This window comes from Canis lupus, chromosome 13 (genome assembly GCF_003254725.2).
Source record: "Canis lupus dingo isolate Sandy chromosome 13, ASM325472v2, whole genome shotgun sequence".
Lineage (NCBI taxonomy): Eukaryota > Metazoa > Chordata > Mammalia > Carnivora > Canidae > Canis > Canis lupus.
This window is the reverse complement of record NC_064255.1, coordinates 10,006,262-10,022,084: the sequence shown is the minus strand read 5'-3', so window position 1 is coordinate 10,022,084 and position 15,823 is coordinate 10,006,262. Positions and strand designations below refer to the sequence as shown.

The 15,823-nt window shown below is 34.5% G+C and overlaps 1 protein-coding gene across 5 annotated transcripts in view; it reads left to right on the top strand.

Moving 5' to 3' along the window:
* Nucleotides 1–15,823, top strand: part of NUDCD1 (NudC domain containing 1) — an 80,091-nt gene that overhangs the window by 36,901 nt on the left and 27,367 nt on the right. For all 5 annotated transcript variants that reach the window (XM_025450244.3, XM_025450243.2, XM_025450245.3 and 2 more), the window contains 2 exons: nt 4,936–5,080; nt 9,895–10,020. In XM_025450244.3, the coding sequence (XP_025306029.1) occupies nt 4,936–5,080; nt 9,895–10,020 (271 nt within the window). The remainder of the gene's footprint in view (nt 1–4,935; nt 5,081–9,894; nt 10,021–15,823) is intronic.

The following is a 15,823-nucleotide window of genomic DNA, read 5'->3' as shown; positions in this document are numbered from 1 at the left end:
AAATAGATAAAAATGTGGGGGTTTTTTTGTTTTTTTATGAGAGAGAGAGCATGTGCATGCAGGTGAGCGCAGAGGGAGAGCGTGAGGAAGGAACAGACTCCCCACTGAGCAGGGATCCTGACACCTGAAGCAGGCTGGATCCCAGGGTCCTGGGATCGTGACCTGAACCAAAGGCAGATGCATTACAGACTGAGCCACCCAGGTGCCCTAAAAATAGTTAAAAAAATTTTAAAGTATAATTAAAATAAATAACCAACTTTTTTATTAATTTCAATTTTCCAACTAGATAATAATTCCCGTTCTTTAAATTTTAAGATATATAAAAGGGTACACAGTGCAAAGCCTCCCTCCATCCTAGGCCTTCCAGTCACCCCTCCACTCACCATAACCACTATTATCAGTTTCCTTCTACAGGTATTTTATTCATGTTCAAGCAGATACATATATTTTTTTGACCAAAAAAGATTTCAAAACATAACTATACATAATTTTTACAGCTTACTTTTGTTAACTTTCAGCAACAAATCTTGGAGAACTTTCCATAATGTATATATAATGATTTATTTTATTCTCCTTTATGGCTATTTATGTTATTTTACTCTATCAACTGCACGATCATTTTTTATAAAACGGTCCTTTATTGTTGGATATTTTGACTGTTTGTAGTCTCTTGCTACAGTGAATGATTTATGTGTATATGTGTATATATGCATATATATGGAAAGAATTTCATGTGCAGGAATATATATGAAGGATAAATACCCACAAGTGTAATAGTTAATATTTCTTTGAAAATTATGGAGAATAAATATTTTTCTTATGTAAGTTAGCCATGTACATTTTTTTGTGAATTGTGTGTCCAGGACACAACAATAAAAGGAATACAAGACATATTCAACTTTATCAAAACAAAACTTTTCTGGGGGCACCTGGTGACTCGGTTGAGCGTTTTTGCCTTTGGCTCAGGTCATGATCTCAGGGTCCTAGGATCAAGCCCTGCGTTGGGTTCTCTGCTTGGCAGAGAGCCTCCTTCTCCCTCTGTCTATGTTTCTGCCTCTCTCTGTGTCTCATGAAAAAACAAATAAAATCTTTTTTAAAAAATCTGAATTAAAAAAAAAATAATAAAAATCTGAATTTTATCTATAAAAATCTCAGTAAAACGAATATGTAAAACAAATGGTAAAGGTTAAGTATCTTTTAGAACTATAATCCCTTTCTCCTACTTTTATGCCCCTTTGCAAATCTGTTGTCGCAGATACTTTACTTACTCCCCAGTTATTTGGATTAATAAAATTACTTTTCATTATAGATTGTTAGTAATTACTGCATTCTGTGGTAGATTAATGGATCATATTAGGCATTTAATTTTAAAAAGAGTCAGGTTTTGTCAGGAATAGTTAAAATTAGATATTTTTACTTTAAATACAATTTTGAATTCGTAATATAGGACCCATATGAGTCTTTGATATGAATCCAAATCCTGAGAGTCTAAGAAATAGACACCTACTTCAAAAAAATTTTAAGCTTTATGATTTTTTTAAAAAGATTTTGTTTATTCATGAGAGACAGAGAGAGAGAGAGAGGCAGAGGGAGAAGCAGGCTCCATGCAGGGGACCCGATGTGGGATTCGATCCTGGGTCTCCAGGATCACGCCCTGGGCTGAAGGCACTAAACCGCGGAGCCACATGGGCTGCCCAGCTTTATGCTTTTAGATCCTGAATTCATTTTGTTAATTGGGAAATTTGGTGACTTGGTAACATTCTTTTTTAATGCAGTAAGAAACATAGATTGATAGATTGATAAGTAATGGTGTCATTTATAATTTAGTATTACTGAACTAAGAACTCATTATTCAGTGAATTCAACAAAAAAATAATGATTTCCATGAATCTGATCCCTTGTCTTTCTGTTTAGGCACATGCTTTTTTTTAAACCGTTCTAGTAATTCTTGCTAGCCAATTTTGACATGGTATGTTTAATCACTATAGTTCTTCCAACATTTTTCATAATCACTCCTACAAATATTTATGGAAGTATGTTTATTGTAATTCTCAGAAAAGTATTGCTCTTTTAGAGGGAGAGTAAAAAGTTGACTTGAGCTAGATTAAAATCAATCACTTGGACATGATAGTTTTAAAAAATTCCACCTTCAAGGTGATAAAATGGTTTATAAAGTCCTAACCAACAATCTTACTCCTTCCTTTCTTAATGAATGTCACATTCAGTTATACCAATTGAATAAATACCTAATTTTGTTACCAGTTTGTCCATTTACCTGGATAATAAAGATACGAAAAAGGATACTAAGATGAACCTGGAATCTAATGTGTCTGGTAATCACCTATCTGACTATGGTTTGATCCCCACAGTCAAGCACATTAGCTTTTTGCCTCATTCTTTGTGAACCTTGGCATACTAACGCACTGAATTCGTAACAGAATCTCATAAAATTACTCCTCACTAATTTTTCATTGAAGTATAATTAACATATACATATTAGTTCCAGATGTACAATATAATAATTCAACAATTCTGTACTTAGTGCTCATCATGATAAGTATATTTACACTTTTAAAAAAAAATATGTATTTATTCATGAGATACACAGAGAGAGAGGGAAAGAGACAAAGACAGGCAGAGGGAGAAGCAAGTTCCATGCAGGGACCCTAACATGGGACTCAATTCCAGGTCTTCAGGATCACGCCCTGGGCTGAAGGTGGCACTAAACCACTGAGCCACCCAGGCTGCCTGCCCCCGCTTTACACTTTTTAACATATTTTTAAAACTTAATTATCTGAAACGTTCTTCAAAAAATATTTTATATCTCCACATTCTATTTAAACATGTTTTTATGTTTATGAGAGAGATTTGAGGGTAGCATTTATAAGTTGGCAAACAAATTATCACGTATTAATAGAAGTCACCAGGCAGTAAGTAACCCAGTGACAGTCTAGAATAGCTAGACCTCACACGAATAGTTTCAGCATTTAATATACGAGCATAAACCAGTATTGTTTTCCAATTAAATTTGAGGTACTTGATTACAGTTTTACATTACAAAGGATGATTATGATGATGTGTTGGTGGTGTCATTGGTTTATAAACATGATTTTCTGTACTTGATTAAATTATTTATATCTCTCAGTTTTGAATAGTTAATGTTCCCTCTCACTTTAGAAGAATTTGTTCACTAGTCTGTAGGTTATTATGTATGGGGTTACATGTTGTTTTTTGCTTGGATAGTAGGATATGATACTAGTTTTAAAATGTAGAAATGCAGTTGTGCTAAAAAGGGTTGCATTGACGAGGTATGCAAATTTAATGATGGTTCAGAAATTCTTTAGAAAGGAGATTGTATGAATTCTAGCTTCTTTAAGTAGCAACTGACTAAAAGCAGTATTTATTACATTCTGGTCACAGTAAAATTTCTTTAGTAGTTTTTTATATATATTTTTTCAGAGAGGCAGAGTAGTACAATAGTGAGGAACATAGACTTAGAACCAGACTGCTTTACTAGCTTGTGATTTTGGCAAGGTTACTTAACTTTCCAGTGCTTTTTTCTTTTTATCTTACTTGTCAATTGAAGATGAAAATAGTACTTAACTTTATTTGGTTGTCGTGAGCAATCAATGAGTTAAAATATGTAAAGACTGCACCTGGCATATGGGGAAGATTATGTAGGATTTGCTGTGATGATTCTTCATCATCATCATCATCTTCAAGATAACCTTCCTCTTAGAGAATATATTATAGTAATAATTTTTAATGCTAATGATAGGAACTCATTACACTGAAAAGATATTTTGTATAGTCTCTTAAAATAAGTAGTTTCAGAAAAATTTAAAGTGCTGTAATTAATTCATGAGGTGGTGATAATAACAGCCTTGAAAAAGAATAACTGATAGGCTTGCATGTTCTATTTGATAATTATGGTAATTGTTATTATTGTGTCCTTGCAATATTTTTCATTGCAGTTGTGTTCCAGGGCATGGGTTAGTATGGCACACGTGTACCAGAGATGACACATGGAAAAGGTTGCTTTCCTATGGAAGAGCTACCACCACCCCACTTTTCTTTGTGTTCTAGCAACAGCTACTCCTATAGTAGCTTACATGAATTTCCCTTCCTATTCAAGAAGCACATGGACAACTCCTGTGCCCTGACTTAGCTCTCTCTCCCCTTCCTGCTACATCACACCTTTAATCTCAGGATTCCTTGATGGGCTCTTTTTGGTGTATTTGGTATTTGTGTTGAATGGTTTAAATATACAGAATTAGATTTTCAGTTGATACAGACCACATTAACAACTGTTTTCCCTAAGGAGTTACCAGAGTTAATTTCTAATTTCTACTTTCTTTTCAGTTCTTTAAAATCTGTATTTTAATAATTGATCTAACTTGTCTGATGTTTACATTAATAATTATATATTATGGCTACAGTTTAGGAAAGTGAAGCTAATTGTTGGCTCCATGCGCCAAGAGGCACCTTTAGTTTTAGTATCTTTCCAGTTAACTCTGTGTGCCCACCCAGTCACTACCCTCACCACCACCACTACTCCCCAATAAAATATCTCCTAGATCCACACTGCTTGCACTTCTGTCACTTAAGTTCAGTAATAGCCTGCATACCTGGACTACAACAGTATTTTCTCAGTGGTCTTAACTCTTGCCAGTCACTCTTCTCATCAAGTCATTTGACATACTATTTCCAGTGGTACTGTCTTGTTTATTTAGTATAAATTATTATTATTTTTTTAGTATAAATTATTTACCCTTGGATTACAGATTTTCCATCATATGTAATATTAAAATTAACACAAGTTTTGGTAAAGCATCTCTGGACACCAACAGGAATAAATTCAGTGGAAGAGTTTGGTGTTGGTTATATAATTTGTATAGCTGCTTAATGTAACATACTTTCTCTTTTAACTTCTAGCTTGGAGATTTTTTTGATTAAAAAGAATGAAGGACTAACATGGCCAGAGCTCGTGGTCGGTGATAAACAAGGAGAGTTTATAAGAGACTCAGCCCAATGTGCTGCAATAGCTGAACGTTTGATGCATTTGACCTCTGAAGAACTGGTAAGCAGTTACAGTAGTAGTGTCACTTTCCAAAGGCCCAGAAGTATGTTATAGGAGGATTATGCCATGTTTTTCACACATTATTTTACATTTGTTAATGTTAGAGACATAGATTAAGCACTCCAGACTGGTGTTTGAATATAGTTTAAATTCTAATATTCATTCCTTACACTACATGAATACATATATATGTGTGTGTGTGTGTGTGTGTGTGTGATTGTTATATATAAGGTGGGCGTACATATGTATCTCTGTGTGTTCATATATATGTATACATATGCATATATACATATATATTCACACATATACACAAGTATATATGTTCTTTTCTAGAAAAATCAGTAGAGTGTTACAGGGACAAAAATTATGATTTTCCTGTCTACCTATGCAAATAATCTACTTGTCATCATTGAAATTTTCTAGGTTATTTTAGACACAAGGGGTTAAAATATTTACTATGATTTTGATTGATAGGGTAACTCATTGTAATGATTACAATAATGTACTACTCATTCAACTATGAGATTTTGTTGAAATGTTCCAATCTGATAACTTTTAAAATAATATTAAAAATTTGAATAAAGCGTACCAGAATTTCAGTTAGTTATAGGTTTATTCACCAAAAATTATATCAGCACATGTAAAATGTCTGACTTATTGCCATCTGTGGAGTTAGAGCAATGAGGAAAAATATATGAAGACATAGTCATACTGTAGGGTTACTTGTATCCTAAAGTAGAAAGGAAATTAGAATATTGAAGTAAATGTTTCTGTCAAAAGAAAGCACGGCCAAAATGGAGAAACCGAGTTTCATGTCTGCCGCAATAATTAAAAATCTCAGGAATCACTAGAATTCATATATAAGACTATGAAACTGTGATTTCATAGTCCTGGTGTTCTAATAAGTCGTGCAGGCTGCATTGCCCTACTGTATTCCTTCTTTCAGCAAGTATTTATGTATTGCCCTCTGGAACGTAATAGTAGTTATAGTAGTAGAGGTTTGTTTTGATATTGTAGATTATTGCTATTAACTCCCTTTTAAACTTGATTTTTTTCAAATGAATATCGGTCTGTATGAGTAAATTATTTATGGCTGACACCAATGTGTTTGTTATAATTTGAAAAGAAAAACATGGAATCTTATTATCTGCAACTGGAGACTATCTTATGTTTCAAATCATTATAATTTTTCTTGCCTTTCTGCATTGATTAGAACCTTTAATCCACTATAAGATAGAAATGATGAATAGTGAAAGCAGACATTCTTGCCTTATTTGAAATCTTGGAAAAAATTTTAAAAAAATGAAATCTTGGAAAAATAATTGAATATTTCACTGTTAAGTATTATGGATTATTTTTGACATGTTGAGAAAGTTTTTTTCTGTTTCTGTCATACTGAACATTTTGTATCATGAAAGGCTATAGAATTTTGTCAAATACATTTTCTTCATTTGTAGGATAAGCCCCACTTGGTCATGATATATTAACATCCTATTTACATATTACTGGTTTAACCGGGTTTGTTAAATGTTGTTGAGGAGTTTTTGCATCTGTATTTGTGAGGAATATTGGTCTGTAGTTTTTGTTTTTTTATTTTTATTGTCATCCAGTTTTGATATCTGGGTAATGCTGATGTCATAAAACAAGTAGGGGAATGTTTCCTGCTTGTTCTTTTTCTGGAAGAGATCGTATAGAATTGGCATTATTTTTTTAAAATATAGAATCTGCAAGTGAAACCATCTAGAATGGAGGAGGGGTTTTTTGGAAATTCTTAACCATAAATTTAATTTCACATAGATATGGGATTATTTTGGGGGATCCCTGGGTGGCGCAGCGGTTTAGAGCCTGCCTTTGGCCCAGGGCGCGATCCTGGAGACCCGGAATCGAATCCCACATCGGGCTCCTGGTGCATGGAGCCTGCTTCTCCCTCTGCCTATGTCTCTGCCTCTCTCTCTCTCTCTCTCTGTGACTATCATAAATAAATAAAATTTTAAAAAAATAATCTAAAAAATTAATAAAAGAAAGATATGGGATTATTTTGGGCATCTATTTCCATTTTTATTGTCTTTTTTCAGTTCCCAGTTTCATTTCTGTTATTAGATTATTTTCTCCTTTTTGCTTACTTTGGATTTATTTTGCTCTATTTTTAAAAGTGAAAGTTTAAATGATTGATTTTTTAACCTGCTTTTCTATTTAATGCTATACACTTCATTCTAAACAATACTTGTCCTGCATCCTCCAAAATTTCAGACAATCTTCTTAATCTCATTAAAGATTGATTTGATTTGGTGCTGTATTTCCATTTTTTTTTTACGTGGCTGATTTTTTTTTTTTAAGATTTATTTATTTATTCATGAGAGACACACAGAGAGAGAGGCAGAGACATAGGCAGAGGGAGAAGCAGGCCCCCTGCAGGGAGCCCCATGTGGGACTCCACTCTGGATCCAGTGAGCTCCAGTGAGTGGAAGGCAGAGAGAGAGGCTCAATGGCTGAGCCACCCAGGCTATTTATTCCCTGTTTGTTCTTACTCCTGGGGCAGAACTTTCCATGAATGTCAGCTAAAAGTCTAGGATGTTTTCCAGGGCTTCTCCTGTGTGAGCCCTAATCTTTAATTTTTGTCTTCTGAGCACTTGAATAATATCAACAGTCAACTTTTGAACCCCTTGCCTGCTGCTGCTTTCCACTTGTCTTTTTCAGCTCAGCTTGAAAATCAGTAAATGGCTACAGAGAAGCCGCAGAGTCTAGGGTTCTCTGTAACTCCCCTTTCTCTGTAATCTTGTCCTTTTAGAATGTGGCTGCCTTGATAGTCCTAAACTTTTAATTTTTGCCCTCTTCAACAGGTAATGGAAAGGGGAAAGGAGGGAGGAGTACAGAAGGTGCTTTTTGTATGCTGCTGGACAAATATATATGTTCTTGAACTGTTGAAAAAATGCCCCCAGCTAATTGCTGGTAATTGCATTCCCAGCCAACCATAACAACAGAATGGTTTCCACTGATACGTAGGCTGGAACAGACAACCACAACTAGTGGGTGAGACATGGACAGGTTTGATAATACAGATCTGTAACTCCCTGCCATTTCGTTTCAGAGGCTTTCTCAGGTCATTTCATTAAGTTCTCAATAACATGACAGCATTTTTGGCAAACTGGGTATGTGGATATTTGGTCAGTCAGTTGTAGAATTACATTTCTGTTGTTTATATATGCAATTTATCACTTGAGCATTGGGATTCTTTTACTCTAGAGGTTTATAATACCAGACAGTGATTCTTGCATTAAGCAATGGAACATATTAAAATTAATGATTGCATGTATCTCCTCTTTTGGCTTATTAGCTATACCTCTGTGTTTTTGTTTGGGGATATTTGTATGTGTGTTTAGCAATTTTGGAGTTAACACTCTACATCTTTAATTCATCACCTCTATTGTTGAAAGGTATCACTTTGCTCATAACTTAAGAACTTCACAATGTATTTCCATTTCTTCATCTTTTGTATTATTCTTATTGTACATACAAATTATCCTTATTGTACATTTTATTTCTTAATGTTATAAACTCAATAAGTGTTATTTTAACTTTAATCAGTCAATTCTCTTTTAAAGATATCAGAAATATGGGGGGGGGGGAGGAATGTCTTACATTGACCCACATCCTTGTCATTTCCTCTGTTTTATACTTCTTTGTGTCAATTCACATTTCCATCTGTTGTCATTTTTCTCCTGGCTGAAGAACTTCCTTTAGCATTCCTTATAATGTAGGTTTGCTGGGTAAATTCTCTCAGCTTTTATTTGCTGCAAAAGTACTTGTTGTCATCCTTTTAAAATATCTTTTTTAGGTATGTAAGTCAATGTTGATGGTTTTTTATTTTCTCCCTTTTATTACTTCAATTATACTACATTGTTTCCTGGCTTGCACAATTTCTGATGGGAAGTTGGCTATCATTTGTATCTTTGTTTCTCTGTTCATGTGTTTTGTTCCTCCTCTACTTTTAAGATATTCTCTTTATTATGACTTTTCAACAATTTCATTATATTGTGATTTGCAGTGAGTTTTTTCATGTTTCTTTGACCTCTCTGAATCTGTACGCTGATAGTTTTAATCATTTATTGAACATTTCTTCAAAATTTTTTCCATTCTTCCTGTCTTCTTCCAGTTACTTGTTAGACCATTTGATACTGTTCCACAGGTCACTGCAGTTGTTTTTTGTTTGTTTGTTTTTTGTTTTGTTTTGTTTGTGTTTCATTTTAGATAGACTGTTGTTTCATTTCAATCTCACAGGTCTTCTGTCCTGTCTCATTAGTTGTCAGTCCCATCTTTTTTGCTTTCCATTTCAGGTATTTTCATATTTAGAAATTCAACTGGTTTCTTTTTTTTATATCTTCCATACCTCTATCAATATACACATGTTTTTCTTTACATCTTTAAGTATATAAAACATGTTTATATTACCTACTTTAATATATTTTTCCGGTGACTTCATCATTCTGCCATTTCTGTTTTTGCTGATTAGGATTTATTGGTCTTAGGTCTGAAATTTAGGTTGTTTTTAAAGATTTTATTTATTTATTCATGAGAGAGAGAGAGAGAAGCAGAGACACAGGCAGAGGGAGAAGCAGGCTCCATGCAGGGAGCCCGATGTGGGACTTAATCCTGGGACTCCAGGATCATGCCCTGAGCCGAAGGCAGACACTGAACCGCTGAACCACCCAGATGTCCCTGAAATTTAGTTTTTAATTACTGCTATAATCTTGATATTTATAAGAATGAGGAAATCCATTCTCTTATTGATGGTTTATTTTATTTTCTGATCTAAGAATCCAAATCCAGATAAAGAAAAACCTCCTTGTAATGCTCAAGAGTTAGAAGAATGTGACATTTTCTTTGAAGAGAGCTCCAGTTTATGCAGATTTGATGTCAGTACATTAAAAACTACTCATGTGGTAAGTACTTGATTATTATATTTCTAAAAATTTATGAATAAATATAAGTTACATGAGATGGTAATTGATTGACCTAATGTATAATTTGTAAAGCTGGCTTGATTGGCACTACTGGCTATGATCTAAAACTCCTCACTCCATGAAATGGCAGTTTTATACCAACATCCCCAATAAAACAGTGTTATGTTGTTTTGGTAGTATTGTGTATTTGATATCTTATGTTTTTTTTTTTGTTTTTTGCTATTTTTTTTTTTTTTTGCTATTCAGATTTTTATATATAGTTACAACTAATTTATAATCTCATATCTTTTTTCATTTGAAATTATGACATAAGTACTTTATGTTGTCATTTCAATTTAATTTAATGGCTGGGTGACACTATATAATGTTATTGTTGGTGTTCATATTTGTATGTAGTGGTTGTCTTACAGAGTATAGTATATACATCTTTAGTAAATTATTTTCGAATTGCATTATTCATGATGATGCTTTTTTTTTTTTTTTTAAAGATTTTATTTATTTATTTCATGAGAGACAGAGAGAGAGAGGCAGAGACACAGGCAGAGGGAGAAGCAGGCTCCATGCCGGAAGTCCGATGTGGGACTCGATCCCAGGACTCCAGGATCATGCCCTGGGCTGAAGGCAGGCGCTAAACCGCTGAGCCACCTAGGGATCCCCCTTCTGTGACCATCTTTATAAAATGTGTTCCTAAAGAGCATGCATTGATAGACTTTCGTTGTAAGTAGGTTCTGTCTTCAGAAGGTTAAGAAGTGTCCATATGATCCCTCATTGTACCACATTTTTAGGGATGATATTTGGTAAACATTTGCAGCAGTTTGCACATACTCTAGAACTGTTTAATCACAGTTCAGTGTTAATTGCTGATTTAACTCCAATGATTTGGTATTTGTATAAATTGCAAAATGATCACCACGATCAGTCTAGTTAACATTTGTCACCATACATAGACATTTTTCTCTTATGTTGGGAACTTATAAGGTCTGTGCTGTTAGCAGTTTCAAATATGAAGTATAATATTATTAACTATAATCATCATGCTATGCATTACAATCCCCAATACTTACTTAAAACTGGAACTTTACTAAATTTATTAGTTTTAGCATTTTTTTGCTAGAATCTTAAGGGTTTTCTATGTTATATGTCATCTGCAAATAGTGACAGTTTTACTTTTTCCTTTCTGATTTGAATGCCTTTTATTTCTTCTTCCTGCCTTAATTGCCCTGCCAAGAACTTTCAAAACACTGTTGAATAAAGGTGATAAGAGTGAGCATCCTTTTCTTGTTTCTGATCTTTGAAGAAAAGCTTTTAGTTTTTTAATGTTGAGTTTGACATTAGCTGTGGGCTTGTCATATGTGGCCTTTATTATGTTGAGATATGTTCTCTCTGTACCCATTTTTTGAGAGTGTTTTATAAATGCTGAATTTTGTCAGATGTTTTTTCTGCATGTATTGAAATGATCATATGATTTTTATTTTTCATTTTATTGATGTGGAATATCCTAATGATTAACTTACAGATACCAAACCTTCCTTGCATTCCTGGAATAAAACTCCCTTGGTTATATTTTATGACCCTTTTTATGTATTGTTTAATTCAATTTGCTAATATTTGGTTTAGAATTTTAGCATCTGTGTTTATCATCAATATTGGCCTACAATTTTCTTTTCTTGTGGCATTTTTGTTTGGTTTTGGTATCAGGGTAATGCTGGCCTTGAAAAATGAGTTTGGAAGTGTTCTCTCCTATGCTATTTTGGAAGACTTTCAAAAAGATTGGTATTAATTTTTATTTAAATGTTTGGTAGAATTCAATGAAGCTCTCATCTTGGACTTTGTAGGGAGGCTTTTGATTACCAATTCACTTTATCCATTTCTTTAAGTTGTCCTATTTGTTAATGTATAATTGCTCATGGTAGTCTCATTCTGATCCTTTGTATTTCTATGGTATCAGTTGTAACTTTTTCATTTCTGATTTTGAGTTCATTCTTTTTTCCTTGGCAAGTCTAAGTCTAGCTAAGGTTTGTCAATTCTGTTTATCTTTTCCAAAGAACCAGCTCTTAGAGACTAAAAAGACAATAGAAAAGATCAGTGAAACTATTTCATTTATTTCCACTCCCATCTTTGTTATTTCCTTCTTTTTAGTAACTTTGGGCTCTCTTCTTTTTCTAGCTCCTTGAGGTATGACATTAGGTTATTTGTGATTTATCTTGTTTCTTGTGGAGGTCATTTATTGCTATTCAGTCTTAGGAACATTTTTACATCATTCCAAATGTTTTGGTATATTGTTTTTCCATTTTCTTTTGTCTCAAGGTATTTTTTGATTTCTCTTTTGGTTTCTTCTATGACCCATTAGTTGTTTTATAGCATGTTGTTTAATCGCCACATATTTGTGAATTTTCCAGTTTTATTTTTGTAAATGATTGTAGTTTCATACCATTGTGGTCAGAAAAATGCTTGCTATGATTTCATTCTTCTTAAATTTATTAATATTTGCTCTGTGACTTAATATATGATCTATTCTGGAGAGTGTTCCACATTCACTTAGAAGAGTGTATATTCTGTTGCTTTTGGATGGAATGTTATATATAGAAGTCTGTTAAACCCATCTTAATGATCTTCTGAGTGAATGATCAAACTGTTGGTGAAAGTGGGATATTCTATTCCTTCAGGTCTGTTAGTATTGCTTTATATATTTAGGTGTTGCTGTGTTGGCTTCATAAATATTTACAAACATTATATTCTCTTGTTAGAGTGACCTTTTATCACAATATAATGTCTTATGTCTCCTATTAGTCTTTGTCTTAAAGTCTGTTTTGTCTGATATAAGTATAGCTATCCCAGCTTTCTTATAATTGCCACTGAATGGAGTATCTTTTTCTATCCTTTCACTTCCAATCTATGTGTTCTTATATCTGAGGTGAGTCTCTTCTAGGCAGCATATACATGGGTCTTAGTTTTTTCCTTCTTTTCAGCCACTCTGTATTTTTACTGGAGAATTTAATCTATTCATATTTAAATTAGTATTGGTAGGTATGTACTAATTGCCTTTTGCTACCTTTTTTCTAGCTATTTTGTAGTTTCTCTGTTCTTTTCTTCTTTGTCTTCCTTTGTGATTTGATGATTGCTCATAGTAGTAGGCTTAGATTCCTTTATCTTTTGTGTATCTACTACAGGTTTTTGCTTAATGATTGCCATGAGGTTTACATTTAACAGCTTATATTTATAATAGTTTGTTTTATGTTGATAAATTCAGTCTGAATGCATTTGAAAGCTCTCCATTTTTACTCCAATTTTATGTTTTTGATGCCACAATTAACATTTTTAAATATTGTTTATCTCTTAACATCACTGTATTTACTACTCTTGTTTTTTAACGTTCATATTACCTCTTTAAGTGATTAACCCACCATATTTACAACATTAGAATATTTTGAAAGTTAGTATTATTTACCTTTACCAGTGAGATTTGTATTTCCACATGCTTTCCTGCTTCTTTTGGCATCCTTTTTGTTCAGCCTAAAGAAGTTTCTTTAACATTTCTTACAAGGTCAGTCTAGTGGTGATGAACTCCTTCAGCTTTTGCTTCTCTGGAAAACTGTCTTCTGCAATGATGAATAATATCCTTGCCAGGTAGAGTATTCTTGGTTGGAAGATTTTTTTCTTTCAGCACTCTGAGTGTATCATACTACAATCTTCTGGCCTGAAAAATTTCTGCTGTAAAAAACTGCCGCTAGTCTTGGAGGGATGGTGGGGGTTCTTTCCCCTACCCCTCTGCCCCACCTTTCAAGCATGTGCTGTCTCTCACCCTCTCGAAAAAAAAGTTCTGTCCTTTTTTTTAACTTTTAACACTTTCAATATGATACGTCTTGGTGTGGGTCTCTTTGAATTTGTCTTACTTGAAACTTTTGGGCTTTCTGAATCTCAGTGTCTTTCCTTCCCTAGATTAGGGAAATTTTCTGCCCCTTTTTCTTCATTCTAGGATACTTATAATGCATATGTTCTGCTTGATGTTGTTCCATAAGGCCCATAAGCTATCTTCACTGTTACTTCCTTTTTATCTTTTTGCTGCTTTGGTTTGATAAGTTTTATTGCCTTGTATTTGAGTTTACTGATCTTTTTTTCCTGTTTCATCTAGTCTGCTGTTGAAGCCTTCTAGTATATTTTTCAGTGATGTTATTCTTCAATTCTCTGACTTCTGTTTGATACTTTCTTACATTTTTTGTCTCTTTGTTGAAGTTTTCACTTTATCCATTCTTCTGTGCTTAGTATCTTTATGACTTATTTCAAACTCTTCATTGGGTAAACAGACCACTTATCTCCATTTCATTAGGTTGTCTTTCTGAGGTCTTATTGTTTTCTTTCCTTTGGAACATATTTCTGTTTCTTCATTTTCTTGACTCTGTGTTGGTTTCTATGCATTACATAAAACAGCCACCTCTCCCAGTCTTGCAGGCATGGTCTCTTGTAGGAGATGAAACTTAATGTTGAGCTCTGCTCTAGCTCTTGTCTCTCAAACCTTTTTGATTGTACAAGCAGCTTATTTTACTTTTTTGTAGTATATGAGAGTGTACCAAAACCTGTCAGTGTCCCTAAGTGGAGGATCTCAGTCAGCTACTTTAGGCTGACTGGAAGCCTATCCCCCAGGCAACAGCTTTTAAAGTATGCAAAATAATATAGTCATGTTGGACCATAAACAGAAGTCCCACTGTCCACCAGAACCAGGTAAACTAGAGGTGTCTCCAGGTGGCAGCTACAAAAATCAGAGTGCCAGAGAAGTGTACAAGCTCCTTTCTAGGAGATACTGGCACTCTGGAAGAAGGCAAGGGATTAGCACAGCAATAGTACCTGATGGTCTCCATCCCCGGAAAGTATCTCAGAAGTCCTTGTATGTGTGTCAAACCAGAAGGCCATCCCTTGGACTAAAGTTCCAGGCCAGTAGGCCTTTTTCACAGAAAGACTGGGATATATTTCATTCTGCTAGTGCTGTGTCCTGGTGGTAGTAACTGACCAGTAATGACATCTCCAGGTGTAACTGTCCCATGCGACCCAGGAATAAAAGCTCCACTACTAGAGACAGGCATTTTAGGGGGCATCTGCTAGGTAGCATCCATAAAAACTGAGACCACCAGATTAAAAACTGGGGTTCCTGGTGTGTGTACAACAAGCTTCCCTCTGGAGATGATGTGCCCTGGAATACAGCAGAGGGAGAGTACAAAGATAGTCCTAGCCTTCTGAGATTTCTGGAGAGGGTTATAGCTAGCTCTCAGTTGTATATTTAATTAGAAACCTGTCCCTCAGGCTGCAGCTATGAAGATAAACTAATCGGCCACTTTTACGAAAAGAAAGACTGGGTATTTGAGGTTTTTGCCTCCATGCTTTTCCCCTAGGGGTAGTAGTTGGTTAAGAATTCATTCTCTGTCCTGTACAGGCTTGTGGAACCTGCAAGTATAAACTCCACTGACTACCAGAGCCAGGTGGTCTAGAGGCCCCTCATGGATGGCAGCCACAAAAATTGGGGCACCATTTAAGGGTACAGACTCCCTTCTGACAGATTCCAGTACTCTGGAGGGAGGCAGAAAGAGAATGCGAAGTTGACACCTGCCAGTCTCTCTCTCTTAAGAGCATTCCAGTATGCCTCTAGCTGTGTATTAAATTAGATGCTTTAATAAGATAAGCAGATGAACATCTTTCACAGAAAGTCTGGGTACTTTACAGTCATCTGCCTCTATGACTGGTGAGTGTGTGCCCCATGTCTCTTTAATAATAAGTTTCTCAGTTCAGGCTG